General features: G+C 47.0%; 1 protein-coding gene across 3 annotated transcripts in view; it reads right to left on the bottom strand.

Moving 5' to 3' along the window:
• Window positions 1-15,907, bottom strand: part of ATR (ATR serine/threonine kinase) — a 1,676,349-nt gene that overhangs the window by 174,882 nt on the left and 1,485,560 nt on the right. For all 3 annotated transcript variants that reach the window (XM_069618270.1, XM_069618272.1, XM_069618271.1), the window contains one exon: window positions 15,657-15,813. In XM_069618270.1, coding sequence (XP_069474371.1) covers window positions 15,657-15,813 — 157 coding nt within the window. The remainder of the gene's footprint in view (window positions 1-15,656; window positions 15,814-15,907) is intronic.

Below are 15,907 nucleotides of genomic sequence, written 5' to 3'. Positions count from 1 at the left end.
CTGGCTGGTTCACTAGGGATGGCTGAAGGTCAGGATTGTAAAGTAAACACAGGGTGTTTGATGAGTATGCGGCTCAGCGTTCGTGACCGCACGTTAGTAGTTTTGGATTCCTAGCAGGGAGATAATGGGCCAATTCTCCGTCCTGCGTGCATGTGATAGTACATTTGTGGAGCGGACACATGCGAGGTAGGAATCAATGGCAGGGTAAGATCATATCTTAGATTGTCGCCAACAGAAACGGTGCGCATCCAGCGCATAACAGGCTCAGAACAGGGCCTTTTCATGCCGGGCCTTCACTTCTTAGGATCAGGCTGTCGTGTAAAACAACTGATCTGGAGCTGATCGGGTTTGTGCAGAATACGATATTTGAACACGCGTGCTGGTTCAGAATATGCTCACCAGTGCGATTAGGAGGTGCATCAGATCAGGATGGTATGAGAGTCGCGCTGGGGGTGAGACCACTGGGATTCTTGCATAAATGACAGCTGGGGCCGAATGACGGCTGTTCACCATTGAAGCCGGCAGTTAATAACTGCGAAAATGGACACCTTGTAGCAATGTCCACGGGAAGATGCATGATTAAGCCACTGGGCTGGTGCTGACGCTTTATAAAATAAAGGGGCACACAGAATTAGGAGTTACATGAACTCTGAGGTGCCAAGCATAAGCAAATGACCTTGAAGAGTGAACGGGCTGGACATTGGGTGTTAGCATAGGAGAGCACGGTATACAGGGCTGATCCAAGTTATTGATGACACAGGAGTGACCGCTGCGAACGCAAGCAGTAGCGTGCAGAGCACAATGAGCCCAAGAGATGGATGGTCATTCTGGTGGTTGGAAGTAGTCTCCAAGAAGCAGTAAAGACAATTAGAAGCGTGGGAGGACACAATCCACCCGAAGAAATAGCTTAACAAACACAAACATATACAGGGGTTCCTCAAGGACAACGGCCTAGGCCTGGAGTGAGACACTGGTGTCACAGTAAGGCAGAGAAGCAGAATTTCTACGCCACGGACCAAGTAACTTCAGACACATAACTGAGATTGCAAGATGACGGGGCGAGGAACCACGAGCAAGAGCAAAAACAAGCAATCCACGATGGAAGCATTTGCCAAGACACAGCAGTCTCCTGCGGCATCAACGCACAGTGACGCGACAGCACCCGCAGAGAGTACCTTAGGGACTGAAAACCGCCAGATACTAGCGGCCATAACGGAGCTGAGAGACTCATGGGGGATAGCAATGGCGGACCTGCGAACTTCCTTGGAGGCTAAAATAGACGCAGTGGGCATAGAAGTCACCCTGCTGCGACAAGATGTTAGGACGCTGGCAGAGAGAACGAGCAGCCTGGAGAGTGCGGTGAAAACCAACACAGACACTAGCACCAACAATACAAAGGAGGTTCACATACTGAAGCAACAGGTGGCTAACCTGGAGAACCGTGCGGAGGAAGCTGAAGGGAGGGCGAGAAGGAACAATATCCGCGTAGTCGGACTGCCAGAGGGGGAGGAAGGTCAAGACCCTACAGACTATGTGGAGAACTTGATCCTGCAACAAATAGGGGCCGACAAACTCTCGCAAGGATTTACAGTGGAGCGAGCACATAGAGCCCTCATGAGGAAACCGAAGCCTGGGGCCGCGCTTCGTGCGATAATTGCAAAGATACTGAACTATAAAGATCGCAAGAAGATTTTGGAGTACTTTCGTAAAGGGGGAACGATCGAAAGGGCTTCAAACACCATCACGGCGTATCCTGACTACACAATGTTAGTCCAGAGGCAACGGTACAGCTATGTGGCAATCAAGAGGAGGTTACGCATGGCCGGAATCAAATACATGCTTCTGTACCCCGCGAAATTGAAAGTGTTGCACAAAAGCAGAATGTTCTTTTTTGACACCCCAGAGGAAGCAGAGGCATGGCTGGACCCACAGGGTTGCCCGGAACGAGATGCGGAGCAGGCCCAGGAGGAGCACGATAAGTGACTGGGATATTATATGCATATTGAAATGGCACAGAGTGGGTACCCCAGTAGAGACTATGATAGTGATAATGATAAAGGGGTGCGAACGAATAATGCTGATACCTGGCTGTGATATTCTTGACTTTGTTGAACTTAAAGGACTGGAATATAGAATATTGAGTACATAAGTAAATTGAGTAGCAATGTGTGGTTAAATTAAAGCGGATAGGAGCAGCATGTTAGGCAGAAACCTGTGCAGTTCCCTTGGGGAACACTGCAAAAGATTTAAGACTACAGGTAGAGCAGTAAACCCCTTTGGTAGCAGTCTGTACCACCCAGATTTACCTGGTAGCTGTGGCTGAGCAGTCAGACTTCTCTCAAGAAGAGTTAGGCAGTATGCAAAGTATACACAATATGTACCAAAACACAATAGCACAAGCAAACACTGACCAGAGCTTGGTTTCAAAAGTATATAGTTATTTATTTAAAATACACATAAGTTAAAAACACTCTAGCAAAAATATAGTAAACACTTCAAACACAGTTATAATGAAAGTAGATTCAATCCTTTCTCCTATCTAGACAACTCTAGGTTAACACCACTTAATTAAAACAGAGGTGAGTGCTTAACGTTAGATGACACTCTAGTAGTTTCCAAGAAAGGGAGAGAAAAAGCAGAAATAGGTTAGACACACTACTCTAAGGTCCAGAACACTTGCAATAGGCTTAAAGAAGCACAAAGTCACAGGTGAGCAAAAGTCACTAGGCAGGGCCCACTCCTAGAGTAGCCGGAGCGAAAATGTGCCCAAGATCACACTGTTAGTTAGAGATTCAAAGTCTTGCAAAGAGTCAAAAAGAGTTTAGAGTGGCTCAGAAAGTTTAGCCAAAGTGTCCCAGGCACTCCCAGGTTCGAAAGCCGGGGACTAAATCTACCCCGTACAGTCGGTGGCAAGGGAAGCCAGGCGGAACACAGTACCTTAAGCGGAAAGGATCCTCCAGCGGTGGCAGTTGTTCCAGGCAGTGGCAGCAGGGCTCGACGTCGGTCAGGGGAGAAGAAGTTCTCGCTGAAGAGCAGAAGAAGAGGGTCGTTGCACTGCCCGGGAAGAAACCAGCCGCGGAGTCCTCCGGTTAAAGGGTTGGTACCGACTTTCGCGGTATGGGGGTAAAGTGTGGTATTCCGGTTGCCGGGGTGCTTGGCACAGGCAAGGCGGCCACGAGATACCTCAAAGAACGGAAAGAAGGCGAAAACTGGTTGTCCCCACCAGTCAAGGGAAGGAGCCACTCCGTTAAGAGTTCTCCTCGGTCGTCGGGAAAAAGTGGTGAGACGGTTCAGCAGGGCTCCACCGGGTGGTGTCGTCGAAGCAGGTCGGCTCAGCTCTTCCCTCGTCGGATTCTTGGTCCTGTGGCGACTTCTGAAGTCCCAGTCCCCAAAGCCCTGCTTTTATGCAGCAAACCCCCATTCACCCAGCCTAGCTGTCACTCAAACATGCTAAGTGGTGAGCCGGGCGGCTCACCACTTGGGCCAATCAGGACGGAGTGCGACTTGAGTTACCAAGGTAACTCAGTCCAGGGTGCCTAAATCCCCCTCCACCCCTCCTAAGTACCCCAGACAGAGTGGCACCACTTTGGAGGGCTTCTGTGGAGAAGCCCGCCAAAAGTGGAACAAAGGGCTCCACTTTGGGTCAGAGTTACAGAGGCGAACACCAACGCCATTTTAGAATCAAGTTTTGGCAAAAAGTCCCAACCGGAGTTATAAAAATAAATATATAAACCGGCGGTATGTTTAAGGCTACCGTAAATAAATAATTAAAGGTGTTAGCCTAAAACAATGGGAAATCCCATAGGGAAATATTCGCGGTCGAATATAAAAAGTAGTTTCCACTGCCACCAGCCAAACCTCGATCAGGGGGGACGGAGACGTGCCCCCTCGACTAACAGACCCTGGGGCAATCGAATTGCCCCAGCCAGTACGTCCACAATATGATGGTTTGTACTGGTTCTGTTCAGGATTCAAGACTAGCAAAGTCTTTGGTGACTTTACATGCCCTGGGAGACAGTAGTCAGTCCCAGGGTATGGAGTCTATGTTGGGGAGTCCCTAGGACACCCCTGGGTCACGGCACAGAGGGTGCTGTGTGACCCACATCACAAAAATACATGAGGCCCTATGGAGTAAAAGACCCCATAGCCCATTCAACACAAGGTTTAACCAAGAAAACACACTTCAACATGTCCAAGAGTGAGGGTAAAAGAGTCTCACTCTTGGCAGGAGAAAAAAATTAAACCCCAGAAATCCAGCAAAGCTGCTGGGGGACTCACTAGGTAGGGAAATTCAGCCTAAACAGAGAATTCTCCCTAACACTCGCCCCCCCCAGACTAAGGGACAGGAGGATTTAATCCACTCCTGGATGAACCTCATACCTCTAGTCGATGATATACATCCTAGAGAGTCCATCAGCATTTTGATGGTGACACCTTGACCTATGTTCAATGGAGAACTCAAAGGTTTTCTTTTGCAAGCTAACGGACCTACAGACCCTTTGAGGAACATCAGTCTTTTTGTTATAGGGGATCTGGTTGACCAGTCCCTCAGAAGTTGGTACAACTTCTGAACCTATGTTAGGCTTTTTGAAGGGGTCCTTATAAAGGATTCCCTTAGATCTAGAGGGGCCTCCAAGGTTCCTCACCACCTCTCTTGTGGGAGCAGGTTGGGTCTTAGGCCTCTTGGTTGGAGGGGTTGGGGTTAGGCAATGTACCTGCTTCCCCTTCCTCGTAGATCTACCTTTACCTATTTTAGGAGTTTCCCCCCTAATATTAGGATTGGAGTTGGGGTCTTCAGTAGAAGGTCCAACAGTCCGAAGGTTTTTGGCCTTAGACTTTTCTTTTCTGGTTTTCCACCAGCACTGAGAATTACCAGTTCTCTCAGGTCCAGATAGGGGCCTAGTTGGTCTATCCACCTCTTCCTCAGAAGCAGGGGGGGTCAGAGACTCGGAAACTAGGGGAACAAGGGTGGAGCTTGGTTGGGGCTCCCATGTTCCTAGCATACTATCCTGAAATGTGCCTGGGTTAGAGGTCAACTTACTAACACCAGGGCTTGTAGTGGGGTTCTCAGTAGAGGGTCCCACAGGCTTAGAAGGGTCCTTCAAGGTAGCCTGTCTAGCCAATTTGGTTAAGTTCTGCTTCTCCATACTGGGAGGCCTGGGGGTATGTGACACTACTCCTAGAGTTCTTAGGTCATTCCCCAACAGGACCTTCCCAGGTACCTCAGTCTGAACACTGACAGGGATCCTCACTGTCATGTTGTTACACTGAATGAGGGCTGGTAGAATAGGAACCATTTGGACAGGGCCTCCAGACATTTTAGTGGGACCTTTGGGTGCTTTGGCCACATCCTCAGGTTGAAAGAAGCTTTCATCCACTACTGTTCTGCTGGCCCCAGTGTCTCTCCTGGCAGGAGTATCCTGGCCATTGACAAGAACACTGTCCACATAATACACCTTAGAGTTAACAGGTAGGGAGTTATACACAACCCTATTCTGGGGACTAACCAGACCCATAGGCTCTAAGTTTACAGTTGCTTGAAGACCCAAGGGTTCTTCAGCAAAGAGTTCAAAGTGGGCACTAGCCATCTGTACTTCATCCTCAGGAGTGAAGGCTAAGGAGACTGTGCTGATCCCTGCAGGTTTACCCTTGCACTTGGGATCTCCTTTGATATGGTCAGTACCCTGACAGACATAGCATTGTCCAAATGCTCTCTGGAAGGGTGGCTTGTTCTGACCTCCTTCTGGCTTGTGGCCAGAAGGTACAGTAGTCTGACTCGGTTTCCCATGTGGCTTACCCTGGTTATTTTGTGGTTTGGGGCCCTCTTTGGGATAGGAATTATTAGAATTCTCTTTGGAGTCCTTTTTAGGCTGTTTCTCCCCATCCTTCTTCTGAGTTACCCCAGAATCCTTGTGAGTGGCCCTGTTGGCAACCCACAAGTCAGCAGCCTTAGCTAGCTTCCGGGAATCCAATTCCCTGGAATCAGCCAAGTGTTGTCTGAGCTCAGGAGAGCAGGCATCATAAATAGTCTCCAACATAAACAAATTCTTCATACCTTCATAAGTGTTCACCTTGTAACCCTTAATCCATCCCTCTAAGTTTTTCAAACATTCACTCACCCAGGTAGCCCAAGGGGTACCATCATGCTTTTTGAGGTTCCTAAACCTCTTAAGATACTGGGAAGGGGTCTTCCCAAACCTAGCTATCAAAGCTAGTTTCACACATTCATAGTCCTTCCTATCCTCCTCCCCCATCTCCATTACCACATCAGTTGCAACAGGGGGAAGCCTAGAGAACAACCAGGTGAGTAAGTCATTTCCTGTGATGTTCTGGAGCCCATGATTATATTCAAACAGAGACAACCAATCCAACACATCCAACTTAGGCTCATACATACCAACCAATTCTTTAGGCATCCGGGGTCTTTTAGGACTGGAACTTCTAGAGGAGCCAGAGAGAGAAACATTCTCAACAGATAATTTCTTCATTTCTAAGTCATACTTGAGCTCCATTTCCCTTAGCCTTAGTTCTTTGTCAGTTTGAGCATTAAGTTTCTTATACTCCAATTCTAGCTTCATTTTCTCCAGTTCAAAGTACTGAGGACTAAATGTGGGACCTGGTAAAGGTCCAGTAGGTACAGCAGGTAGAGCAGGCAGAGGCCTAGGGGGGACAGTTACAACAGCCTCACCCTCCTCTTCTGACTCTTCCTCAGAAACATCAACATTTTGCTCCATGTTAACTTCAACACTGTCATCTACAGTTGCTGGAGTGGTAGGTTCCTCTGAACCATCACCCAGACTTTGGTTAGCTAACAATCTTTCAATCAGCTCCATTTTCTTGCCCTTAGTCAGGAGATCCTTATGTTTACAGAGCATTCTTAAACAATCAGCAGTTTTGGCTGCCAGGGACTCTTGACTATAGCTTTCTATAACTGACATGTTAGAGGTTTTACTTTTTCAGTGCTAAGCTTTGTGGTTAGTTGCACTAAGGTATCTAAAGCACAATAAAATGTATACTCAATACAAATCCCACCGCTGTACACCAGTGTTAGGCAGAAACCTGTGCAGTTCCCTTGGGGAACACTGCAAAAGATTTAAGACTACAGGTAGAGCAGTAAACCCCTTTGGTAGCAGTCTGTACCACCCAGATTTACCTGGTAGCTGTGGCTGAGCAGTCAGACTTCTCTCAAGAAGAGTTAGGCAGTATGCAAAGTATACACAATATGTACCAAAACACAATAGCACAAGCAAACACTGACCAGAGCTTGGTTTCAAAAGTATATAGTTATTTATTTAAAATACACATAAGTTAAAAACACTCTAGCAAAAATATAGTAAACACTTCAAACACAGTTATAATGAAAGTAGATTCAATCCTTTCTCCTATCTAGACAACTCTAGGTTAACACCACTTAATTAAAACAGAGGTGAGTGCTTAACGTTAGATGACACTCTAGTAGTTTCCAAGAAAGGGAGAGAAAAAGCAGAAATAGGTTAGACACACTACTCTAAGGTCCAGAACACTTGCAATAGGCTTAAAGAAGCACAAAGTCACAGGTGAGCAAAAGTCACTAGGCAGGGCCCACTCTTAGAGTAGCCGGAGCGAAAATGTGCCCAAGATCACACTGTTAGTTAGAGATTCAAAGTCTTGCAAAGAGTCAAAAAGAGTTTAGAGTGGCTCAGAAAGTTTAGCCAAAGTGTCCCAGGCACTCCCAGGTTCGAAAGCCGGGGACTAAATCTACCCCGTACAGTCGGTGGCAAGGGAAGCCAGGCGGAACACAGTACCTTAAGCGGAAAGGATCCTCCAGCGGTGGCAGTTGTTCCAGGCAGTGGCAGCAGGGCTCGACGTCGGTCAGGGGAGAAGAAGTTCTCGCTGAAGAGCAGAAGAAGAGGGTCGTTGCACTGCCCGGGAAGAAACCAGCCGCGGAGTCCTCCGGTTAAAGGGTTGGTACCGACTTTCGCGGTATGGGGGTAAAGTGTGGTATTCCGGTTGCCGGGGTGCTTGGCACAGGCAAGGCGGCCACGAGATACCTCAAAGAACGGAAAGAAGGCGAAAACTGGTTGTCCCCACCAGTCAAGGGAAGGAGCCACTCCGTTAAGAGTTCTCCTCGGTCGTCGGGAAAAAGTGGTGAGACGGTTCAGCAGGGCTCCACCGGGTGGTGTCGTCGAAGCAGGTCGGCTCAGCTCTTCCCTCGTCGGATTCTTGGTCCTGTGGCGACTTCTGAAGTCCCAGTCCCCAAAGCCCTGCTTTTATGCAGCAAACCCCCATTCACCCAGCCTAGCTGTCACTCAAACATGCTAAGTGGTGAGCCGGGCGGCTCACCACTTGGGCCAATCAGGACGGAGTGCGACTTGAGTTACCAAGGTAACTCAGTCCAGGGTGCCTAAATCCCCCTCCACCCCTCCTAAGTACCCCAGACAGAGTGGCACCACTTTGGAGGGCTTCTGTGGAGAAGCCCGCCAAAAGTGGAACAAAGGGCTCCACTTTGGGTCAGAGTTACAGAGGCGAACACCAACGCCATTTTAGAATCAAGTTTTGGCAAAAAGTCCCAACCAGAGTTATAAAAATAAATATATAAACCGGCGGTATGTTTAAGGCTACCGTAAATAAATAATTAAAGGTGTTAGCCTAAAACAATGGGAAATCCCATAGGGAAATATTCGCGGTCGAATATAAAAAGTAGTTTCCACTGCCACCAGCCAAAACTCGATCAGGGGGGACGGAGACGTGCCCCCTCGACTAACAGACCCTGGGGCAATCGAATTGCCCCAGCCAGTACGTCCACAATATGATGGTTTGTACTGGTTCTGTTCAGGATTCAAGACTAGCAAAGTCTTTGGTGACTTTACATGCCCTGGGAGACAGTAGTCAGTCCCAGGGTATGGAGTCTATGTTGGGGAGTCCCTAGGACACCCCTGGGTCACGGCACAGAGGGTGCTGTGTGACCCACATCACAAAAATACATGAGGCCCTATGGAGTAAAAGACCCCATAGCCCATTCAACACAAGGTTTAACCAAGAAAACACACTTCAACATGTCCAAGAGTGAGGGTAAAAGAGTCTCACTCTTGGCAGGAGAAAAAAATTAAACCCCAGAAATCCAGCAAAGCTGCTGGGGGACTCACTAGGTAGGAAAATTCAGCCTAAACAGAGAATTCTCCCTAACACAGCAGGACAAAGGCACCCTGCCCCCCCCGAGTAGTAGTAGTAGTAGTAGGATAGACATTAGGGCGACCTCACCCTGCTGAGCTGCGAGTATAGGCTATAGCCAGAAAGAGCTAGATGCGGGGGTGCCTGAGATCCAGGGATGGAGCTGGGCAACAGTTGGGGGTGTGGGGGGGTGATGTTGGGGATGGGAAGGGAGGTGGGAGGGGGGAGATTGGGGAGTTTGGTGTGTTTTTGGTTAAGGGGAGTTTAAACTGGGGAACAAGCCTATATAGACTGAGATGGAACTTAGATTTGGACTGCACCGGTGGGGGGCGGAGTGGAACTCTAATAGGCCATGGGGACCTTAAAATAATTACCTGGAATGTTAGGGGGCTCAATAGTTATTTAAAGAGGAACAAGGTCATGCTGTAGCTGCATAGGCAAAAGATAGACATTGCACTGCTGCAGGAGACTCACCTGACACGGGAGAAGATGGAGATGATTGCTAAGAAATGGAAGGGAGTTGTGGCGGGCTCATCATATTCTGCTTATGCTAGGGGAGTGCTTATTTGGGTGGCGCCGCATGTCCCATTTCAGCTGTTGCAGGAGATAGCTGGGATGGATGGGAGGATGGTTATAATGAGGGGACTGGTGGAAAATAGGGAGATAAGCATCGTAAATACGTACGCCGCAAATCAAAATACAGCGGCATACTTCAGAACACTGTGTACTTATCTTAGCATGTGTATGGGGAGTGCAGTGATTTGGGGAGGGGACTTTAACTGTGCACTAAACTCAAGGGTAGATAGATTGGATGGGAAGATGGATAGACCCGCCCCAGCTGCTAAAGCGCTGCAGACATTGCTGGATGACTTTGGTTTGGGAGATGCGTGGAGGATGAGACACCCACAGCAAAGGCAATATTCGCATTATTCTGCCCCGCAGCAGTTACATACGAGGCTGGACTATGTCTTTGCTACACCTGAGGTAATAACAGAGATTACACAAATAGAGTATAAAGCAAGGGTCCTTTCAGACCACTCGCCCCTGATCCTCGGATGGCAATACTGCCCCCCGACAGCAAGGATTCCGACATGGCGCCTACGAGCGGAGGCACTGAGAGACCCCTTTTTTAGGGAAGATATGAGAGAGGAGATCATAAACTATTTTGAGACGAATACTGGTAGTGTGGACCCGGCGGGAACACTGTGGGAAGCCTTTAAGGTTGTGATGAGAGTGGTAGCTATAGCAAAATCTAAAGGTCTGCAAGGAGGCATCCTGGCTGACCTACGGGAGACAGAAGAGAAACTGGAAAAGGCATTGAGGGGAGGAAGTAGCACTAAGGAGGAAATGGAATTGATACTCAGGCTGCAGCAGAAATGCGCAGAGTACTTGGAAAGACTGTGTAACCTCAACTATAAAAAATATACAGAGAGACAGCATGCGGGAGGGGATAAACCAGGAAGGCTCTTGGCGTGGCTATATAAGAGCGAATCCCCCAGATCCGCGATTAGACCAATAACGAGGGAAGACGGCAGTATAGCTGACACTCAAGAGGGAGTCAATCAGGAGTTTGCAGACTATTATAGGTTATTATATGGAGACGATGGTAAGAGTAGTTGCGTGACTATAATAGAAACATTGGAGGATATAGGACTGCCAAAGGTAAGTGCAGAGGAAAGAGAGGAGTTAGATGCACCGATTACCTTGGAGGAGCTAGAAGACCCCTGGGGCGGATGGACTCCCAAGTGAATTTTATAAAGTGTTTCCCCCACTGTTAGAAATGCTAAATGAAGCGTTTGAGTTGGGAAGATTGCCAGAGTCACTTAGAGAAGCGATTATAATACTGCTTCCCAAACCTAACAAGCCTGGGCATAGCTGCGGTTCCTATAGACCTTGTCGATGTTGAATCAAGACAGCAAGATATTGACGGCTGTTTTGGCAAATGGACTGAAGAGGGTTATTGGTAAACTAATACACCCTGATCAGACGGGTTATGTCCCAAATAGGAATATATCCAACAATCATAGACGACTCCAACGAGTTATTGAGTTTGGGAGCGAAAACGAGGGCGAAATGGCAATTGTGTCCTTGGACGCAATAAAGGCCTTCGACTCGGTCAAGTGGCCATGGCTGCTTGCGGCCCTGGAGTGCTATGGGTTGGGGCCTAGATATATACGGTGGGCGAAAATACTATATAGTGAACCGCTGGCCAGAGTCAAAATGGGAGCAGTGATATCGGAAAGATGGCAGCTTTGCAGGGGTACCAGACAAGGATGTCCATGGTCTCCAATGCTCTATATATTGACCCTGGAACCCCTAGCAATATATTTGAGAAAACAATATGATATCATAGGCATTGAGGTGAGAGGGGAACGACACATGATCTCCACTACATTTTAGAAGTGATGGAGAGATATGCGGGGTTGTCTGGTATAGCGGTGAACCCTCAGAAGTCTAGCATGTTCCCATTAGGTGGATATAAAGGGATTCTATTGGAACAGTTAGCAGTGTTACAGATACCATGGGCGGTTAGTACATTTCGGTTTTCCACACAGTGGAAGAGGAGCATAGGCACAACACGGAGGTAGCCATTAAACAAATCGAAAATTGCATGCGATTCTGGGTGAAGTTGCCCTTAGCAATGATGGGACGTGGGGCAATGCTAAAGATGGTGGTCCTACCTAGGCTCCTGCATTATTTTGGGAATATACCACGCCTGATACCCAAGAGGTTCTTCACCAAACTGAACAGTATGTGCAGGGACTTCCTGTGGCATGGCACGCGAAACAGAGCGGCACTATGGAAGCTACAGAACTTTTACGAGAAAGGGGGGATAAAACTGCCTAATTATGAGGTTTATTATGTAGCGAGCCAACTACAGTATGTTGCTAAATGGCTCTCTGATGAAGGGACCTCCGAATCCAGGCTGTTTGGACAAGATTGTGCCCCATTTTATTTGAAAGAGATGATGTGGTTGCCCAGGGCAGAAATGGAAGGGCGCCCCAAGATGATACTTGGGTAGAAGATGTGGCGTAGGGCATGCCAGATGATGGAGAACCCATCCCCATGTTCCCCACAGGTGCCACTAGTTGCACTAACAGGGGGAGAAGAACAGCTAAGGATGATAATCAGAAACCACTGGGAACCGGTTGGGTTGGCGACAATGGGTGATATCTGGCGAGAGGGATCTATCATAGAATTTGAGGTGCTGGGGGAGGAAACTGGGTTACACACGGGCCAGTATATTACGTATTATAGAATGGTGCAGAGAATTAAAAGAACATGGCCCAAAGTTGTACTGGAGGAAGAACCAGATGCTGCCATAGATATAATATACGACAGAGCGGAGGGGGGACATGAGATATCTAGAATATGCGAGAGGATGATGTCTAAGATAGGGAAGGAGGTAACACAATTGAGACAAGAATGGGAAGCGGAGCCCCGATGGAGGACGGGATGTGGGAACGAGTTCAGGGGTACCATAAGAAGTTGTCGAGGAATGCGAGATTAACAGCAGATACAACTGTATATTACACATAGGGCGTACATGACACCCCCGAGGATATTTAGGTTTGAAAACGCAGGATGGGAAGCATGCCCTAAATGTGAGGAGGAGAGGGCGGGTATGGTGCATATGTTTTGGGCATGCACGGTTATTGAACGCTTATGGAGCCAAGTGGCGCAAAAACTAGCGGAGAAGGGCGTCAAGATTGTAGTGGATACAGTGTGGGCCTGTTTGTTGGGGGGGTTCCCAAGATCGCAGAAACTCAAGCATGTGAGTAAACTGAAGGATCTGGCATATGTGCTTGCAAAGAGGAGAATTGCTATGGGGTGGAAGACATGCCACAGACCGCGAGAGGAGGTGTGTTGGAAAGGCTTGCAGAAATGGGCGGATGCAGAAACCATGGTATGGCAAGAAGCGAACAGCGCAGGCGGGGAGGAGGAGTCAGAGACCCTGATGGCCTGGAAATTATTAATAGCGGAGTTCTTTGGGTCAATACGAGACCCGGCAGAACCCACGCAAGGGGAGACCCCACCACAAGATGAAGGAACGGAATGTGAAAAGCAATAGGCTCGGAATGGGGGGTGGGATAAGGGAAGCAGTGTTTAGAACTAAGCAATGTACAATTGAACTGTTGATATATGCACTGCATGTTTGGTTTGTATTGTTTGTTTGAAAATTAATAAAATTGTTTTTTAAAAAAAAAAGTATTTTATTTTGAACTTTAATTCTGTTGTCTGTGTCTTGCATCATGATGCTGTCACACTACCCACTCTTCAAAAAGCCCAATATTGACCTAGATACCTTGATAACGATCGGCTGATCTTTAGCATTCTGGTAATTGGTAAAATCATTACGAAGCCAGTTGCAAATCAACCACGTGACTGGTATAACCAACATGGCCTGGCCTGTAACTACCTTATCTTGATTTAGACCTAGATGCAGAAAGTAAACTGCCACCATCCAGGTCACAGTTGATGCTCTCCAAATCATGCATAAAGCTGATGACTCTTGCCTCTTGATTGTCCGGGAACCCTCTGCCGCTTTTGAAACAGTTGACCACTTCACACTTATAAGCCTACTCACAGATAGAATGTGGTTCACAGGGATAGTAATCAACTGATTCACTTCTTACATCTCGGAACGACTCCAAGCGGCACAGATGGGTAACTTCAGATTCGACTGCAGTCCAGTCACCTGCAGAATCCAACAGGGAGCATTACTCTCCCCAGTTATCTTCAATCTCACTTCTATCTGGAACCACCAGGGTTGCTTCCCAAATATCCTATTAGCTCACTTCACTAATATGCTGACAATATTCAGTTACACCTTAAAGTGAATTGTACTCAAAGACATTTCAAGCCTCAAGAAATGTGTTATCTCCATCCAAGTTTGGATTACTTGCACCTACCTTAAATTCAATCCCACCAAAACGGAATTTGTCCTACTATGTCATCTATCTAAACGGGAGGCCATTCAAGGGTGGTTGAATGAGATGCACCTTGATGGATTTGCACCTCAGTTGGCATCATATGCGAAATCACTAAAGTTCATTGCTGGCAGCAAATGCTGCCTTCGGGCCTCAAAACTCTTCCTCCGACCTGAGGATTTCAGAAAAACACTCCAGGCCCTGGCAATCTTACACCTCGATAGAGGGCGCGCCCTCCTCACTGGCAACCCAGCCAAACACCTGGTTTCTCTTAGGGCCAATTCAACATGCAACTGCAGGACAAATGATGGGAACTAAGAAATATAACCACATCTCTCCTATCCAAAGAGAGGTACACTGCTTATCAATCCCAGCCCGGATACTCTTCAAAACTCCCTACATTGCATATAAGGCAACTACTGCCAGAACACAAGCCTACCTAGCTACAAAACGTGCAGGCTCGGGTAGGGTGTGCTATTCTAGAAGCTGGACCATTACGAGGCTGGAGACTAAACTCGAACGTAAAGAGAAAACCAGGAAATGGGGCATCTCTTGCTACACCCCAGCATACTGAAACAACATCCTGGTTGCAATCAGGACTACTCCTAATAGGCTTAGGCATATTAGGAGGGCACTCAAGACTTTGCTTTCGGTAACACATAGGGCTCACTTAGGACAAGCTACTACTAGATATGTACCACCCCAATAGTATGGGATATCCAAGCTACTAAAACTAGTAACAACCCCTTTCTACAACCTTTTAACACCAAATTACTTGTAGAGTGCTCCATTGCTTCATAGCTAGGTGTGTGGTTTATTACCCCAAATTCAAATTGTAGGTAGGGATGGACTGATTTGCATAAAGGTTGGCTGCCTTCCGTTACTGCATAGTCAGCTAGAAATTAAGGAACATACTACTTCAAAGTATCCCCAGGAGTTTAGAAGTGTAAGCTCAACATTTGTATTTTCTCAGTTGTATAAGCAAAACGTGCTTTAAAAACCCCAGACAATGCCTAAATCCAGTAATTTGAAGATTAACTACCATCCTGGAAACCAAAGTTGATGTAAGTGAATGCAGTTTAGATATCACAGTTCAACCATCTGGAAGGAACAGGAACTAGACAAACTGTTACTGCTATGACAAAAAGCAAATCTCACAGAAGCATCAAGGAAAAATGTAATAGGAGTAGGAAACAATGCAGAAAGAATAACCAACCAAGTGCACAGATTTCTTTTTCAAGGACATTTATAGGGTATGTGGGATCTGCATTTTATATGTTATGTTATGTTACTTGGCATTTATATAGTGCTCTATATATCATAGGTATGACCTCAAAGCGCTAGGACAACTTATTTTTAGCATTTGGTCCTATTCCAAGTTGTTAGCTAAACTGTGAACGGAGGATAGCACTGGGGCAATGCGCTGGTCTTGGAAGCAAGACCATGCAGAGCAACAGAGGTTTGAATCCCGGATCTGTGCTTAGAAACTGAACTCAGGTACGGGATTAGGCGGATTATAAAAAAAACAATTACATTAAATAAAAAAATTAAATGATATACCAGGGTAATACTGACCAAGAAGTAGGATCAGGGAATGTTTGTAAGAACCATTCATGAAACACAGGAGGATGTCTTGACATAAGAACTTCTTTGAACATTTTCATTTTTTCTTGAATCGCTGCAGTCTTTGGTAGCATGTACTGGCGGAGTTCTTTCCCTGTCATGTACAAGCCTAAAAACAAAAGGAAGAATTAATTTGCCATCTAGAGCTTGAAAACAAAAGGCATGGATCAGCTGTATAGTCAAGGAGCGATTTATTATTTCTT

This window comes from Ambystoma mexicanum, chromosome 10, assembly GCF_040938575.1.
Source record: "Ambystoma mexicanum isolate Mex_15411 chromosome 10, UKY_AmexF1_1, whole genome shotgun sequence".
Taxonomy (NCBI): Eukaryota; Metazoa; Chordata; class Amphibia; order Caudata; family Ambystomatidae; genus Ambystoma; species Ambystoma mexicanum.
The sequence above is the reverse complement of the archived record's forward strand: the minus strand, read 5'-3'. Positions and strand labels throughout refer to the sequence as shown.